The sequence below is a fragment of the Atractosteus spatula genome, chromosome 2, assembly GCF_055471065.1.
Source record: "Atractosteus spatula isolate fAtrSpa1 chromosome 2, fAtrSpa1.hap1, whole genome shotgun sequence".
NCBI lineage: Eukaryota > Metazoa > Chordata > Actinopteri > Semionotiformes > Lepisosteidae > Atractosteus > Atractosteus spatula.
In genome coordinates, this window is record NC_142707.1 from 49,888,217 (window position 1) to 49,903,975 (window position 15,759).

General features: G+C 50.0%; 1 protein-coding gene across 4 annotated transcripts in view; it reads left to right on the top strand.

Moving 5' to 3' along the window:
• The window catches only part of LOC148839822 (uncharacterized), a 191,278-nt gene extending 175,880 nt beyond the window's left edge, over positions 1–15,398 (top strand). For all 4 annotated transcript variants that reach the window (XM_088909656.1, XM_088909659.1, XM_088909657.1 and 1 more), the window contains exons 31-40: positions 929–1,375; positions 4,553–5,002; positions 5,624–5,887; positions 7,221–7,475; positions 7,852–8,097; positions 9,122–9,379; positions 9,795–10,088; positions 11,325–11,591; positions 12,356–12,439; positions 14,449–15,398. In XM_088909656.1, the coding sequence (XP_088765782.1) occupies positions 929–1,375; positions 4,553–5,002; positions 5,624–5,887; positions 7,221–7,475; positions 7,852–8,097; positions 9,122–9,379; positions 9,795–10,088; positions 11,325–11,591; positions 12,356–12,439; positions 14,449–14,515 (2,632 nt within the window). In that variant the 3' untranslated portion in view covers positions 14,516–15,398. The remainder of the gene's footprint in view (positions 1–928; positions 1,376–4,552; positions 5,003–5,623; positions 5,888–7,220; positions 7,476–7,851; positions 8,098–9,121; positions 9,380–9,794; positions 10,089–11,324; positions 11,592–12,355; positions 12,440–14,448) is intronic.
• The last annotated feature ends 361 nt before the right edge of the window (positions 15,399–15,759 follow it).

Genomic DNA, 15,759 nt, shown 5'->3' on the forward strand with positions numbered 1-15,759 from the left:
ACACCTGCCCCTCTCACCCCACACACTGACCTACACCTACCCCACTCACCCCACACACTGACCTACACCTCCCCCTCTCACCCCACACACTGACCTACACCTGCCCCACTCACCCCACACACTGACCTACACCTGCCCCACTCACTCCACACACTGACCTACACATGCCCCACTCACCCCACACACTGACCTACACCTGCCCCTCTCACTCCACACACTGACCTACACCTAAGTGAGGACTTATTAGTGTTAAACTATTTTAACATAAATTTCCCTGATTCAATTCCTCTGCTTATAATTATGTATCCTTACGTTTGCATGTTTTTTCTTTCGCACAGCGTCAGAAGGTATAACTAATTTGTCAACTTCAACAGCTTAGTGTATTTCAGCAGTGCTGTGCACTTCTCTATATTAAAAGAAACATCAGGCTCCAAACCTTTGTGTTCATTATTATCTGTAAAAATTTCAGTACTTGTGTGTTAATCAATGTTTAATTTATCGAGTTGATCAATCACAGATGTGTGAGTCCAGCTGTATTTTCTAAGGTCCCTCAGTCTGTGTGTTTGTCCTGGGAGAGACCCTGTGCTGGAATACAGCTCTGTCTCTGATCCACAGTGGGACTGTGTTCCTAAAGCTCCAGTGTCCCAGTGACTGGAGTGTAGAGAGTGAAGAGCCAGGGTGTGTGAGAGTGTCTCTGGGGAAGGAGTGTGTGAGGAGAGCTGAGGGAGAGTGTGAAGAGTCACTCCTGTGGTGAGAGCTGTGCTCACTCCCCTCACTCCTCCTTCACACACTCTTCTCTGTTCCCTCCTTTCAGGGGAAGATCCCCATTCAGGGAAATGGCTCCTTGTGTCTGAGAGTTCCTGCACAGCAGCCACTGGAAACACAGCTGAGAGAAATGGGCCTCAGTCTGTCTCCTCCTCTCTTTCAGGTTCTCTAAGAGGATACAGGACTCTGAGGAGCAGAAACACAAAGCCATTTCATTCCTGCTGGATCTGTGTCTGCAAGGAGCAGAGTGGGAGACACAGACAGGAGAGAAGGTCTTGGAATTGTTATCATCAGTGTGCAGCTACACTCACTTTCCTTTTGATAACGATTCCAATAAGGAGCCTCAGTGTGATTTCCTGCTGGATCTGTATTCCCGTGTGAAGGACTGTGAGTCTCTTACAGGCAGAAATGTTCTCCCAGCACTCCAGCCAGTTTTCCAGTCAGCTCCTGCAGTCTGGGCAATAGACCTCTCTGAGAGAAAGGTCTCCCTCTTCCTTGAAGTGCTGAAACTCCACACAGTCAGGAAACCAGTAGAGCTGAAGGGCTGGTCAGCTGAAGAGAGTGAAGTGAGGAGTTTCCTTCAGTGCCTGCCCTATATTTCCCAGCTGAGGTAAGTGTGTGTGTACAGTCAGTCCTCTCAGTGTCTCTCTGCTGTGTTGCTCTGTGCTGTAAGGGAACCTGTTCACTGGGAGACTGTAATGGGTGGTTAATGATCAGACAGCTGTGTGTGAACATTGAGAGACAACAGACAGTATTTTAACTTGTCTGTCTCTCTCTCCTGGGTCTACAGCACAGACAGGGTGTAAACCAGGACACTGTCTCTCACACTGAGCTCATGGGACACACAGCCCATGTGACACACAGCTCCACTGCAGTGCTCTGTGTGTTGCACCTCTTCATCTTTTCAGAAGATGAACACACAGACTGTGTCCTCAGGCCCACAGAGCCATCTGGGACTTCAGCACAGAGTGAGGCTGAACACCAGATGGATGCTCTCTGCAGGTTTTCTTGACAACAATCTGTTTTATATATTTAATGAAGCATGGTGGGCAGACACACTGAGCTGAAATCCAATGAGGAGTCTTACATTACGATGATGGGCTCTACGGAACTGTGTTCACAGGTGTCATTAGAACACAATTGTGTCCCAACAGCAGCACTTTTTCCCTTTGATAATATCTGAGGCTCTGGGCTCTTGTTCAGATCTCTAATACTGATGCTTGACACCGCGAATGTTTTTAAATATTTTATTAGAAAATTTTTGAAGTTTTAACAAGACAAATACAAACTAAAAAACACAAAAAACAGCCGAACACTGAACCTAAAGCTTTCAGACAAAATAAAAGCACCCAAAATGATTGGATGTATAAATAATCTGGAATAAGTACACATTCATACACAGGTCTCTGTGTTGGTAACTTTCCCAATACTGGGCTGGTTTGATCCACCCATTGCCAGGGGCTCTAATGTCAACGAGAGAGCTCTGTGAAGTTTGACCCCCTACAAACATCACAGTCACTGAAACCCACCTCATTCGTTAGTGCTGCGTCTGTGCCGTTGAAAGACGCGTTTGTGCTGTTTTCAGTTTCCGAGATATAGCGCTTTGTTTTTTCGGGTTTGTGGCGTCACTCAGCCCCTTACAACGCTGTAGGGACACCAGACCTGTGTCATTGGTTAGTGCGGCGTTTGTCCGCTTTGTGCTGTTGAAAATAACTTTCCAACTGCTTTCGTCCTCGAGATATAGTGTCTTCATTTTCAGCTGATCACGTGACCGTGCACGGCGACCCTGACCTCTGAAGACACAGATATGCCCGCCTGCCAGCAAACGTGTCCTGGGTCACTACATTGCGTACTGCAAAAGACACGACTTCAGCTGGGAGAAATGTGACGATCTAGCAAAGGCACCCATACCTGTGTCTTCAGAGGTCAAGGTGTGCCCTCACGCTGTACTCTACACCAAGGACTGACCAGAACCACAGAGATAAAAGGTCTGTGAGCTCATCGCTTCATGTTTGTGCATAGGAACCCTGTGAATACAAACATGTCACGCTGGCTGCAGAGGACGCTCCTACTCTGTCCTGTCCCTTGTTTCCTGTGCTTTGCTGTCCTTCCGGTCTCTCTCTCTCTGGGGCTACAGTATATATTTCCAGGTCACTCATTCCCTTTCGCAAGCCCTGGAAAACTGTGAGCCTTCATGAGGATGCGACAGTTTCCCAGGGATACCGGTAGCCGCAGGACAGCTGTCATGACAAGTTGACACATGAGTCTCCAACCAAAACGTTTAAGCACCAGAAATATGTTCTTCTGTTTATTCTGATTTGCTGCTCCTTTAGTGTCTAACAATATTATAAAATATTCAGCAGGCGTCAAAGATTAGAGGAGGAAAATCATCCAGGGACTAATCCAGGATCAGACAGGATGAGGGATGATAATTGCTCAGCTGATCTAGCAGACAGTATTTCTGCAGTTTTTTCAGATCAGAATTCAACTAACTTTACAGGTGATGAGATGATCTGTCTCTTCCCTGCCTTTTCTGAGTTGGAGACAGACATTTACTTCATGCAGTGACTTAGGGAAGACAACGTTCTGTATTGAGTCTTCTCCCACATGTAGTGACAAAGGATCCATGGTTTTACAATAAAGCTGAGATCATTCCGTCCCGAATCCATCCAGAGTGGAGGCTTTGCTGTTCTGGAGTGTTTTTATTGCATCAATTATTTCTTCACTGTCAAATTAGAGTTGAGATCACATCTAGCTGCATCATCCAGTGCTGACAAATCCAGAGAGTCAAGAAAATCTGTTATTTCACAGGTTGTAGAATGAGACTTAAAAGAGTAGAGATTAGCAGAGCCTAATATTCCCTAAATCAGTTGTTAATTCCCTCAGGGTCTTTCAGGAAGTTACCTCCACTGGCCTGTGTTTAGGGAGTTGCCCTAAATTCTCTGGACATTAATTCTTCTGGTTTATCTCCGAGTTCAAGGTTCAAAAGCTCTGAGACCAACGGACTACCCCTTAATACTTGTATCAGTCTCCTCAAAGTCTCTGTTCAAGACTAAAGAGACTCAGTTCCTTCAGCCTGTCCATGTAGGACAGTCCCTTAATACTTGTATCAGGTCTCCTCACAGTCTTTTCTGTTCAAGACTAAAGAGACTCTGTTCCTTCAGCCTTTCTGTGTAGGACAGTATATTTATAATTTTATGATCAATAAACTAGTCTATGAAGAAGTTTGACACTAGGTTTATATTCTATCATATGCTTGACTTTTTATTACTTTAGTTGGAAGTAAGAGGTCCCTGTTGTGACAGTCCCATGCTTAAAAATAATATTTTTAGTTTATTTGCACATTTACTAAAGTCTGCTTTCCCCAGCTGGTCAATCACAGATGTGTGAGTCCAGCTGTATTTTCTAAGGTCCCTCAGTCTGTGTGTTTGTCCTGGGAGAGACCCTGTGCTGGAATACAGCTCTGTCCCTGATCCACAGTGGGATTGTGTTCCTAAAGCTCCAGTGTCCCAGTGACTGGAGTGCAGAGAGTGAAGAGCCAGGGTGTGTGAGAGTGTCTCTGGGGAAGGAGTGTGTGAGGAGAGCTGAGGGAGAGTGTGAAGAGTCACTCCTGTGGTGAGAGCTGTGCTCACTCCCCTCACTCCTCCTTCACACACTCTTCTCTGTTCCCTCCTTTCAGGGGAAGATTCAGGGAAATGGCTCCTTGTGTCTGAGAGTTCCTGCACAGCAGCCACTGGAAACACAGCTGAGAGAAATGGACCTCAGTCTGTCTCCTCCTCTCTTTCAGGTTCTCTAAGAGGATACAGGAGTCTGAGGAGCAGAAACACAAAGCCATTTCATTCCTGATGGATCTGTGTCTGCAAGGAGCAGAGTGGGAGACACAGACAGGAGAGAAGGTTGTGAAAGCACTGCTTTCAGTTTTTGGATTCAATGAGTTTTTTGCTGATTTTGAAGAGGAAGGTAGTTTTGAAATGACCAGTTTCCAGCTGGATCTGTATTCCCTTGTGAAGGACTATGAGTCTCAAACAGGCAGGAATGTTCTCCCAGCACTCCAGCCAGTTTTCCAGTCAGCTCCTGCAGTCTGGGCTATAGACCTCTCCAAGAGAAAGGCCTCCCTCTTCCTTGAAGTGCTGAAACTCCACACAGTCAGGAAACCAGTAGAGCTGAAGGGCTGGTCAGCTGAAGAGAGTGAAGTGAGGAGTTTCCTTCAGTGCCTGCCCTATATTTCCCAGCTGAGGTAAGTGTGTGTGTACAGACAGTCCTCTCTCAGTGTGTCTCTGCTGTGTTGCTCTGTGCTGTAAGGGAGCCTGTTCACCTGTTTCGTTGAGAGGGGCAGATGTAGGTCAGTGTGTGGGGTGAGTGGGGCAGGTGTAGGTCAGTGTGGAGTGAGTGGGGCAGGTGTAGGTCAGTGTGTGGAGTGAGTGGGGCAGGTGTAGGTCAGTGTGTGGAGTGAGTGGGGCAGGTGTAGGTCAGTGTGTGAGGTGAGTGGGGCAGGTGTAGTTCAGTGTGTGGAGTGAGAGGGGCAGATGTAGGTCAGTGTGTGGAGTGAGTGGGGCAGGTGTAGGTCAGTGAGGAGTGAGTGGGGCAGGTGTAGGTCAGTGTGTGGAGTGAGTGGGGCAGGTGTAGGTCAGTGAGGAGTGAGTGGGGCAGGTGCAGGTCAGTATGGAGTGAGTGAGGCAGGTGTAGGTCAGTGTGTGGGGTGAGTGGGCAGGTGTAGGTCAGTGTGTGGGGTGAGTGGGGCAGGTGTAGGTCAGTGTTACTCCCTCCTGATGTCTGTAGTGTCCTTTGTGTCTGATTGTGACTGGTCTCTTTCCTGATAGAAACTCCTTCCTCATGTCTTGTTTATTTTGTTTTCCAGCTGTGGTGACAGATTTTTCCTGGACGCCTGTAAAGTCCTCTCAGTGCTCTCCACAGAGGAAGATCAGATGGCGTCGGCTCTCCTTCAGGCTCTGGGCTTCTCAGTTACAGTGGCAGGAGTGCTGAGCAATCACACCTGCAGCACAGTGGGCAGAGTGCTGGGCTGGTCTGACTCCAGAGTCCAGCTCACTGTGATGCCCAGGAGAATCTCTCTGAAAGGAGCTGGGCTTCTCTTCAAGAGCCTGACACACCTGCAGAAGCTGAGGTAAGTGTCCAGGAGAGGGAGAATCTATGTGTGTGTGATCAGTGTGTGTGGGTTTCCATAGTGTGGGTGTGGAAACAGGCCCTGATGTCTTTCACTGGAACTCTGGTTCACTGACAGAATGCACTGTGGGTATGTACAGGCTGATATTTCACTGCAGGCAGTGTGACTGGAGCCAGACGTCAGCAAGAGTGAGACTCTGCTAGATGGTGTGTCCACACGTATTGTGTCCAGCTACAGCACTCTGTCCTTAGGGAGAGCTGAAGGGACGTGAGAGAGGTGTTCAGGGACACTGCTATATGGGGTGCAGTAGAGCTGTCCTATTTCCCCTGTTAAAGATGTTGTCCAGTGCTGGGTGCAGTAGAGCTGTCCTGTTTCTCCTGTTAAAGATGTTGTCCAGTGCTGGATGCAGTAGAGCTGTCCTGTTTCTCCTGTTAAAGATGTTGTCCAGTGCTGGATGCAGTAGAGCTGTCCTGTTTCTCCTGTTAAAGATGTGTGTCCAGTGCTGGATGCAGTAGAGCTGTCCTATTTCCCCTGTTAAAGATGTTGCCCAGTGCTGGGTGCAGTAGAGCTGTCCTGTTCCTCCTGTTAAAGATGCTGTCCAGTGCTGGGTGCAGTAGAGCTGTCCTATTTCCCCTGTTAAAGATGTTGTCCAGTGCTGGATGCAGTAGAGCTGTCCTGTTCCTCCTGTTAAAGATGTTGTCCAGTGCTGGGTACAGTAGAGCTGTCCTGTTCCTCCTGTTAAAGATGTTGTCCAGTGCTGGGTGCAGCAGAGCTGTCCTGTTGCTCCTGTTAAAGATGTTGTCCAGTGCTGGGTGCAGCAGAGCTGTCCTGTTGCTCCTGTTAAAGATGTTGTCCAGTGCTGGGTGTGCTAAGGCTGTCCAGGTTATGGATATACTAACCCTTCTTATACTTCTGGCAGTTTCTAAATATATTAATCTTGCCTGGAGCAGGAGATTCAGCTGTTTCCAGTCCCAGCTGTTCCAGTAATTGTCAGCAGCCCATCTTGTCCAGTCCCATCTTGTCCAGTCCCCATCTTGGGCATCTTTCTTTTAATTGTGTGAATGACATTTATACACCCCAGACATGCTAACATGTCAAGGAAACTAGACTGAGCAGATCAGAATGTAGTTATTACACTGAGAACCAGTTTCATCCTTTGTGTCCAACACCACTTGGCATTAAAGTTTAAATACGTTAATTCATATCTTACATCTTCTTACAAAATCTGAAGTGAGCAATTTATAAAAAAAGAAATGAAATATAATATAGATAAGTCAAAACAATATAATGTCCTGAAAGTATAACAGTGAGTAAGACCTATATTCTGTTTCAGAATGAACGAGACTCTGACAGTAACACTGGCCAAACGGGTGACCTCAGTCAGACACAGAGCCCCAGTGTGTGTGGAGGAGCTGTCTCTGGTCTTGAACGCTGCACAGCAAGGAGAGAGGCTGCTGTCCAGAGTGCTGAGCAGCTTGGCATCTCTCCTGAGAGTGTGGACAGTCCAGTGCCTGGACCTCACTGCCTGCTGCATAGACGGGCGTTCCCTCACTGTCTTGCTGTGTCACCAGGGTCCCCTGACTGTCAGGTGAGTCTCTTCAGTGTACAGCACTGGGCAGCACACACTGCTCCTGCTCTGTTTCCCATTGAGCCTTCAGATTGTCTGCAGACTGTCAGCTGTGACACTGCACTGTTCTGACCACACTGCTCTCTGAGCAGGGCTCTGCCACTCAGGACAGGGGACCTCAGTGTGTCTGTACTGCTCTCGCAGCTGAGAGGAATATGAGCACTAACAAGACTCACAGGATATACTGTCCTGTATAGTGAAAAGTGTGAACACCAGTGAGACAGAACATGTACAGCTCTGTATTAAACAGTTTGAACACCAGTGAGACAGAGGTAATACAGCCCTGTATTAAACAGTGTGATCAGCATGTTGCTGTGTGTGTGTTTCTCTCTAACAGACTGTCCAGAGAGACCCTGGAGCAGCTGGCTGGAGCTGTGTATGAGGCTCAGGACAATGAGCTGACTCAGCTGTTCTTGGAGAAGACAGGGGGAGACCTCTCTCCCTGCAGGCTGGACTGGACAGTGTGTCGCTATCTACTGCAGCTCACAACACAACAGATCACAGTGGATCTTAGGAGCGGAGGGATCACAGAGGAGCACTGGAGGGATCTTGTGCCTTTCCTGGACAGGCTTCAGTTGAAACGGTCAGTGCAGTACAGATCAGACAGCAGTAAATCCCCTGTATTGTGTGTGCTGTAGCTATCTGAATGGACCTGTATCATCTGTGTCTGCCCCAGGACGTCTCCCTGTACTGTATGATGTAGGACATCCCAGGCAGGATGTGATGAGCTGTGCTCAGCTATGTGTCCTGGGGTCTGTCCTTCAGGGGCTTCTCAGTGCAGTGCGGCAGCTCAGGCCACTGTCCCCTACTGTCCTCTCTTGCTGTGTTCCCAGCACCTGGAGTCACCTCTGCTTCTCTAACTTTAGATGAACCAGATATTTTCTTATCTGTCCTCCTAGTTTGGAATCCCCACCTGTGTCCTTACCTCTCGCTCGGAGCAGTGACCCCTGTGTTCATGCAGGAACAATGAGGATCTACAGACAGGCTCCAGGCTCCTGAGACCCACCCCTCTCCCCACACACTGAGCTCCACAGAGATCGAGGAGGCTCAGAGCTGAGTAGAACAGAGGGGCAGCCTCACTGACAGCTCCGCCAGCCTGAGGAGACCAGTGTGATTAATCCCACTGGCCCTGAGCCAGCTGAGCACCGCACCCTGGGAGTGCTTGTCCACCGTCTCGTGATGGTGTCCCTGTGCTCTTCACTCGTTTAGCCACGTGGGAGCCTGAAGTCTCCTCACTCTTCCTCAGGCTGGAACGGGGCTGTGTTCTCCTCAAGCACCACTGACAGAGGAGTCTGTTTCAGCTTTGAGGGCAGCAGACAGAGAACAGGTCTCCTCCCCAGTCAGAAGACTGGCAGGATGTTCCTGTGTGTACATCTGTAAAGGTCTGGTCTGGCGTGACCAGCTGTGTTCCTGCCCTGTGGCCTGACCTGGTCAGATCTCAGGAGCTCAGCAGGGCCAGTCGGGTCGGTACTGGGACGGGCCGCTGCTGTGAGTCAGGGCAGGGAATCGTAGTTAGCAATCACCTAGTTTGTGTCTAGTTTTCATTCAATCACAGACCTTAATGGAATGAACATCACAGTACTAATGATCTTAATTGCTTTTCCCAGGCTGCACTCCAGGTTCTATCTGGCAGTTCTCCGAGAGCTCTTCCAGAGGAGAGCCAGGGACTCTGTGCTCAGCTTTGTGAAAGCAGCAGGTGACTGGATCAACCTGAACACCAGAGTGCTGGACAGCAGGGACTGCGCTGCCCTGCGATTCGCCCTCCAGCACTGCAGTGGCGTCAGACTCAACCTGAGCTTTGCTTCCATCGCGGAGGGAGACATCGAGAGCGCTGTAGCCCTCCTGCACAGAGTCTCCGAGCTGAGGTCCGTGGGTCAGGCTCTGCACTGTTTTCACTCTCCTCCTTATTCCAGTTTCCTGTCTGCAGTGTTTGACACCTGGGAGCCCGAGACACTGTTCTGTCCTATGCACAAGTGTGTTAACTGCTCAGAGAATGATCTTTCAGTGTGGGTGTCATCTGTTATAGTGGGTTTAATTTCCACTTTATTAAAGATTGTCTGTGCTGTGCTCTTGAACAATTCAACTGTCAATTAACTCCACGTGTTGCATAGTGCAAAAATCTGAAAGTCAGTCAGCAAATAGGAGTTTCTGTCATGTGGAAACCCTTGAGCCTAATCAGAGCTTCTGGCCCTGAGCTGAGCTCCAGAGAGGATCTCCAGCCTGGGGCTCCTGCGGTCCAGGCGGTGCTGCTGACCGAGTGTCTGTGCTTCCCTGAAACAGGCTGGACAGAGATCTGCTCCTGAGGTTCCTGCACAGTGCTGTCGGCTCAGAGCAGCCCACAGCAGCAGAGGCGCTGCTCCAGGCCCTGCAGCGCACACTGGACTTCTCCTGCTCGGCTGGGCTGGACCTGTCGGCGCCGGACAGCTGCCTGTCTCTCAGCGCCAGCGACTGCAGGACCGTCCACACTGCGGTCCAGCGGGCCAGCGGCACCACCACCCTGGTTCTGAAAGACTGTGAGATTGGAGACGCTGGGCTGGAGGAGCTCTTCCCCATTCTGCACAGAGTCCGTCTGAGGTGAGGCTCTGTCACAGTGTGTCTGACTGTCCAGACTCCTGCACCAGCTCTCTTCCACACACTGCAGGTTTACAAGCTTGTTAAACCAGTAGATTCCTCACCAGCTGGGCGTCTGCAGTCCTGTTCTCCCTGTGTGAGAGGAGACACAGACCTGCTGATTCCTCACCAGCTGGGCGTCTGCAGTCCTGTTCTCCCTGTGTGAGAGGAGACACAGACCTGCTGATTCCTCACCAGCTGGGCGTCTGCAGTCCTGTTCTCCCTGTGTGAGAGGAGACACAGACTTGCTGATTCCTCACCAGCTGGGCGCCTGCAGTCCTGTTCTCCCTGTGTGAGAGGAGACACAGACGTGCTGATTCCTCACCAGCTGGGCGTCTGCAGGCCTGTTCTCCCTGTGTGAGAGGAGACACAGACCTGCTGATTCCTCACCAGCTGGGCGTCTGCAGGCCTGTTCTCCCTGTGAGAGAGCAGACACAGACCTGCTGATTCCTCACCAGCTGGGCGTCTGCAGTCCTGTTCTCCCTGTGTGAGAGGAGACACAGACGTGCTGATTCCTCACCAGCTGGGCGCCTGCAGGCCTGTTCTCCCTGTGTGAGAGGAGACACAGACCTGCTGATTCCTCACCAGCTGGGCGTCTGCAGTCCTGTTCTCCCTGTGTGAGAGGAGACACAGACGTGCTGATTCCTCACCAGCTGGGCGTCTGCAGTCCTGTTCTCCCTGTGTGAGAGGAGACACAGACGTGCTGATTCCTCACCAGCTGGGCGTCTGCAGTCCTGTTCTCCCTGTGTGAGAGGAGACACAGATGTGCTGATTCCTCACCAGCTGGGCGTCTGCAGTCCTGTTCTCCCTGTGTGAGAGGAGACACAGACCTGCTGATTCCTCACCAGCTGGGCGTCTGCAGTCCTGTTCTCCCTGTGTGAGAGGAGACACAGACCTGCTGATTCCTCACTAGCTGGGCGTCAGCAGTCCTGTTCTCCCTGTGTGAGAGGAGACACAGACGTGCTGATTCCTCACCAGCTGAGAATCCTGGAAACTATAACAGCTGAGAGATGGGGTGTGGAGGTGATGAACTCTGCTCCTTCAGGATGCCACTGAACAGACCTTTCTCAGCCTCATTTCTCTCCAGTGGTTTTCAGCAGGACAGTAACTGAGAGCCCAGTGGAGAGGTCAGGGACGCATGCAGGAGCAGCAGGGTGAAGCCCAGGTCAGAGTCTGACTCCCAGCCCTCTGTCCCCACAGCGCCAGTAAGAGGACTCTGCAGCAGCTCCTGTGCCTGACCCTGGGGGGAGAGGAGGGACCATCAGCCCGAGCCCTGGCCCTCTGCACAGCCATGGGGAAGGAGGTGGACCTCAGTCACACACAGCTGGACCTGCGGACCTGCAGGGCTCTGGCCTTGGTGCTGCAGCAGTCAGAGGAGATCTGTGAGCTGGACCTGAGTCACTGCGGCATCTCTGACGACTGCATTGAGCTGCTGTATCCCTGCCTGTACAAAGTCCAGGTCCTGGAGTGAGTGTCTGAGAGCCAGTGGTATTGCCATTCTGATTGCCAGTATTGATCAACTGATCGAGAGCCAGTAACCTCCATTGTTAGTATGTTGTCATCTTATAAATGTAATCACTCTACAGCCATACCACAGGAGGCAGTAAGTGTAATTAGAAGTATATCCTCTAGATCTTTCTCATTAGGGTGCTGAATACAGCTGCACTAGACTGACAGTTTTGTTACCCCCTGTAGCCTGATCTTGTCAGATATCAGTAGTAAGATCTGACCTGGTCAGTCCTGGGATGGGAAACCTACAGTGACAGCCAGGTTTCTGCTGTAGGTGGTCCTATTGGCCCAAACTGTCCGTACAATAGTGACCAGGCTCACTGCAGTAGGAGGTGCTTTTCTACACATAAGAAGAAACTGAGTTTCTGACTTTTTGATGATTAATGATCCAGGAGTTGTTTGTAAAAGAAGATGCTTGAACCCTGGTGTCCTGAGTAAATCACACTCTGGTCTTGTACAGTCTGTCCCCTCTTCATTACCTGGAGCAGCAGTTTCACTCTCCTCCCCAGACCTGCTGCGCAGTGAGGCTGTCAGTGTCAAATGGCTGCTGAGTGTCTCCCAGTGAAACTGCTGGTGCAATACGGCCCTCTGTGTCACCCAAGTGGGGCTGCACTCTAGTGTAAAAACATGTGCAAAAGATTATTGAAGAACAGGAAATGTGAGTAATATATTCTGGGATCTCTTCAGCGCTGATCTGATCAGTTGTCTTGTATCTCTTGCAGTGTCAGTAACAATGACATCACTGAGCAGGGGGCTCTGAGGATTCACAGTGTCGTCTCCAGCAGCGCAGCCCTGCAGACTGTGAGGTGAGAGAGGGAGGGAGTGTGTGAGACAGTGAGAAAACAGAATTGAATTGAGCGGGAGGGAGTGTGTGAGACAAGCATTGCCACTACAGACCGAGCCAGACTTCAGGGAAACAAATAGCCCTTCACACTCAACAACAACACATTGAAGGACACATCTCAACAGCAACACACTGCAGGACACATCCAGCTCGGTCTGACAATCAGCTCATCTGGGAGTTTTGACCTGGCAGTGAAGTTGAAGGCACTCATGGCTTTCTATGCAATAAGAAGGAGGCTCTTCAACATCAACCAACCAACAAGAATCTGCTCCAAATATTTCAAAGTGTAATCCAACCCATTGCCCTATACGGCAGTGAAGTGTGGGGTCCCCTCACAGACCAGGATTACTCTCAATGGGACACACACCCCACAGAAACTCTGCACATGGAGATCTGTAGAAACATCCTCCGTGTGCAGAGAATAACACCTAACAACGGGTGCAGGGCCGAATTAGGCCAGTACCCACTATTGATAAACATACAGTACAGAAAAGAGTATTAAAGTATTGGCTACACCTTAAAAGCAGCAACCAAAATTCCTACCACCACAAAGCCCTGCTGAGCCAAGAGCTGAGCCCAGAACAGAGCCCCCTGAGCCAGCTGGTCCTGAGGCTCACTGACCTGAGCCACACCGACACTAACCAGCCTCAGGACAGCACTGCTAGAGCACCACAACCCAGACTCAACCACATCACAGCACAGATCAAACAGCAATATCTCACACACTGGGACACACACACACAAACACAACATAAACTGGAATGCTACAGAACCCTAAACAGACAATACACACTAGCCGAATATTTGACCAAGATAAGAAACAGCAAAAAGAAACAGACCCTGAGGAAGTACAGGCTCAGTGACCACAGCCTGGCCATAGAAACTGGGCGACACAGGCAGACCTGGCTGCCCAGAGAGGACAGGCTGTGCTCCCACTGCCAGCGGGGAGAAATAGAGACAGAGGTGCACTTCCTACTGCACTGTGACAGATACTCTGGGATTAGAGAAACATTCTTCCCCAAATTCAGAAATCTAATCCCAGAGTTCCCACACCTGCCAGAATCACAACAGGTCCCAATCCTACTGGGAGAGGGAGGAGGGAACTCATCTGAACTGGCAGCCCGGTAGGTGATCTGTCATAGCCTGAGGAACAGTGAGCCTCTCTCTCAGTAATGCTCTATATGTTTATATGTAAATGTATCATGATGTGTATGTATTGTAAATGTCTGTAGATGTTGTGTTAATTGTGTATGCTTAGCAACACAGAAATCCATTGGCCGTGCAAATAAAGCCTCTTGAACTCAATTCAGAGGGAGTGTGTGAGACAGAGAGGGAGGGAGTGTGTGAGACAGGGAGGGAGTGTGTGAGACAGAGAGGGAGGGAGTGTGTGAGACAGAGAGGGAGGGAGTGTGGGAGACAGAGGGGGAGGGAGTGTGTGAGACAGAGGGAGGGAGTGTGTGAGACAGAGGGAGAGGGAGTGTGTGAGACAGAGGGGGAGGGAGTGTGTGAGACAGAGGGGGAGGGAGTGTGTGAGACAGAGGGGGAGGGACTGTGGGAGACAGAGGGGGAGGGAGTGTGGGAGACAGAGGGGGAGGGAGTGTGTGAGACAGAGGGGGAGGGAGTGTGTGAGACAGAGAGGGAGGGAGTGTGTGAGACAGAGGGGGAGGGAGTGTGTGAGACAGAGGGGGAGGGAGTGTGGGAGACAGGGAGGGAGGGAGTGTGGGAGACAGTGAGAGACAGAGGGAGGGAGTGTGGGAGACAGAGGGAGGGAGTGTGTGAGACAGGGAGGGAGGGAGTGTGTGAGACAGAGGGAGGGAGTGTGGGAGACAGTGAGAGACAGAGGGAGGGAGTGTGGGAGACAGTGAGAGACAGAGGGTGCCAGGGAACAGTGTGTTGTGGTGTAGTTAAAGATGCAGTGAACACTCTGAGTATCACAGAAGTACAGGTAACTGCTGGTTACTGTCTCCACAGGCTGTCCAGCAACAGAATATCAGACAGAGGCGTCTTCAGCTCAGACCAGCGGTATGAAATCTGGTGACAGAGAAGCCCGATTACTGACCTGCACTTCCTGGTTCTGGACAGATCAGAAACTTGAATTCTGCTGGGTCTTGAGGTTTACCTCTGAGAAGTGAATTTAATACAATCTGTCCTCATGTATCAACAAAACTTTACCTGCAGTGTGAAATAAAACACATTATATTGTATTAATCATATTTACAGTATTAACCTCATGATTAATCCTACAGGTTGGTATTTGGGGAGACCCTGATCTGAAATGTTGGGTTTCAATCGTGTTTGTTTCTGTGTACAGCTCTCTGAAGTGAACATGATTCTGTTTCAGACAACGGGATCCAGATACATCACTGTACTTTCTGAATATATAAAGACAATATGTTTCAGACTGAGGTTTGACCAGTTCAGACTCCGTGGAACAGAGCCCAGTGACTCCGGTGAGGGGGGTGTCCAGTGTCCCAGTGTTCTGTTCTCCACCTTCACCTACAGTAGTTCTCACTGAACACCCTCTTCTGTCAGTGTGGGGTGCAGAAAGACTGTTTCCACTTACATACCAAAGGAGCCATTCCACCCATCTAGCCCATTTTGTAATAAGTATTGATCTCAGGATCTCATCCAGCTGTTTCTTCAAGAAACCAGTGTATCAGCTTCAACCACAAGTGATTCAGCCATGTTCCACACTCCCACCACTCTTTGTGTAAAGAAGTGTCTCCCCTCTTAGTCTTCTCTGTTAATACATTACTTCTATAACAGTGGGCGCTTCATAACACAGGTATTCTCTGAACGGTGTTATTTTCCTGTAATAATACTGTGGACTGCTAAACCCAACCCTTCTATTTTAGCTTCTCTAAGTTATGATATTGTAAATTAAAAAAATTGAAATGAAACAGAAGATTTTGTCATCAGTAGTATCTGTTTTCTGTCTCACTCCACCACATCTTTCCTGTTGTACAGAATCCACCTCCATCAGCTCCAGTAGTCATTCCGCTGCTGGTCAGAGGACATGTTAATGTCCCACATGCAGGAACCTCCTCTCCCTCTCTGCTCCAGTGGGCAGTCTGCAGAGCTGCACCGGCCTGTGCTCAGGCAGGGACCCGTTCCGTTCCTCCAAGCACAGCGCTGCAGGGTCTAACACTGCGCAGGGCCTGGCAGACTGCCTGACGCTTAGCCTCTGCTGCACAGACACAGACTCGAACAGCAGACTGAACCTGCACATCCAGGCTCCTGCTCTGGGTCAAAACAGCCACACGAGAGATGAGTGCTGCTGCT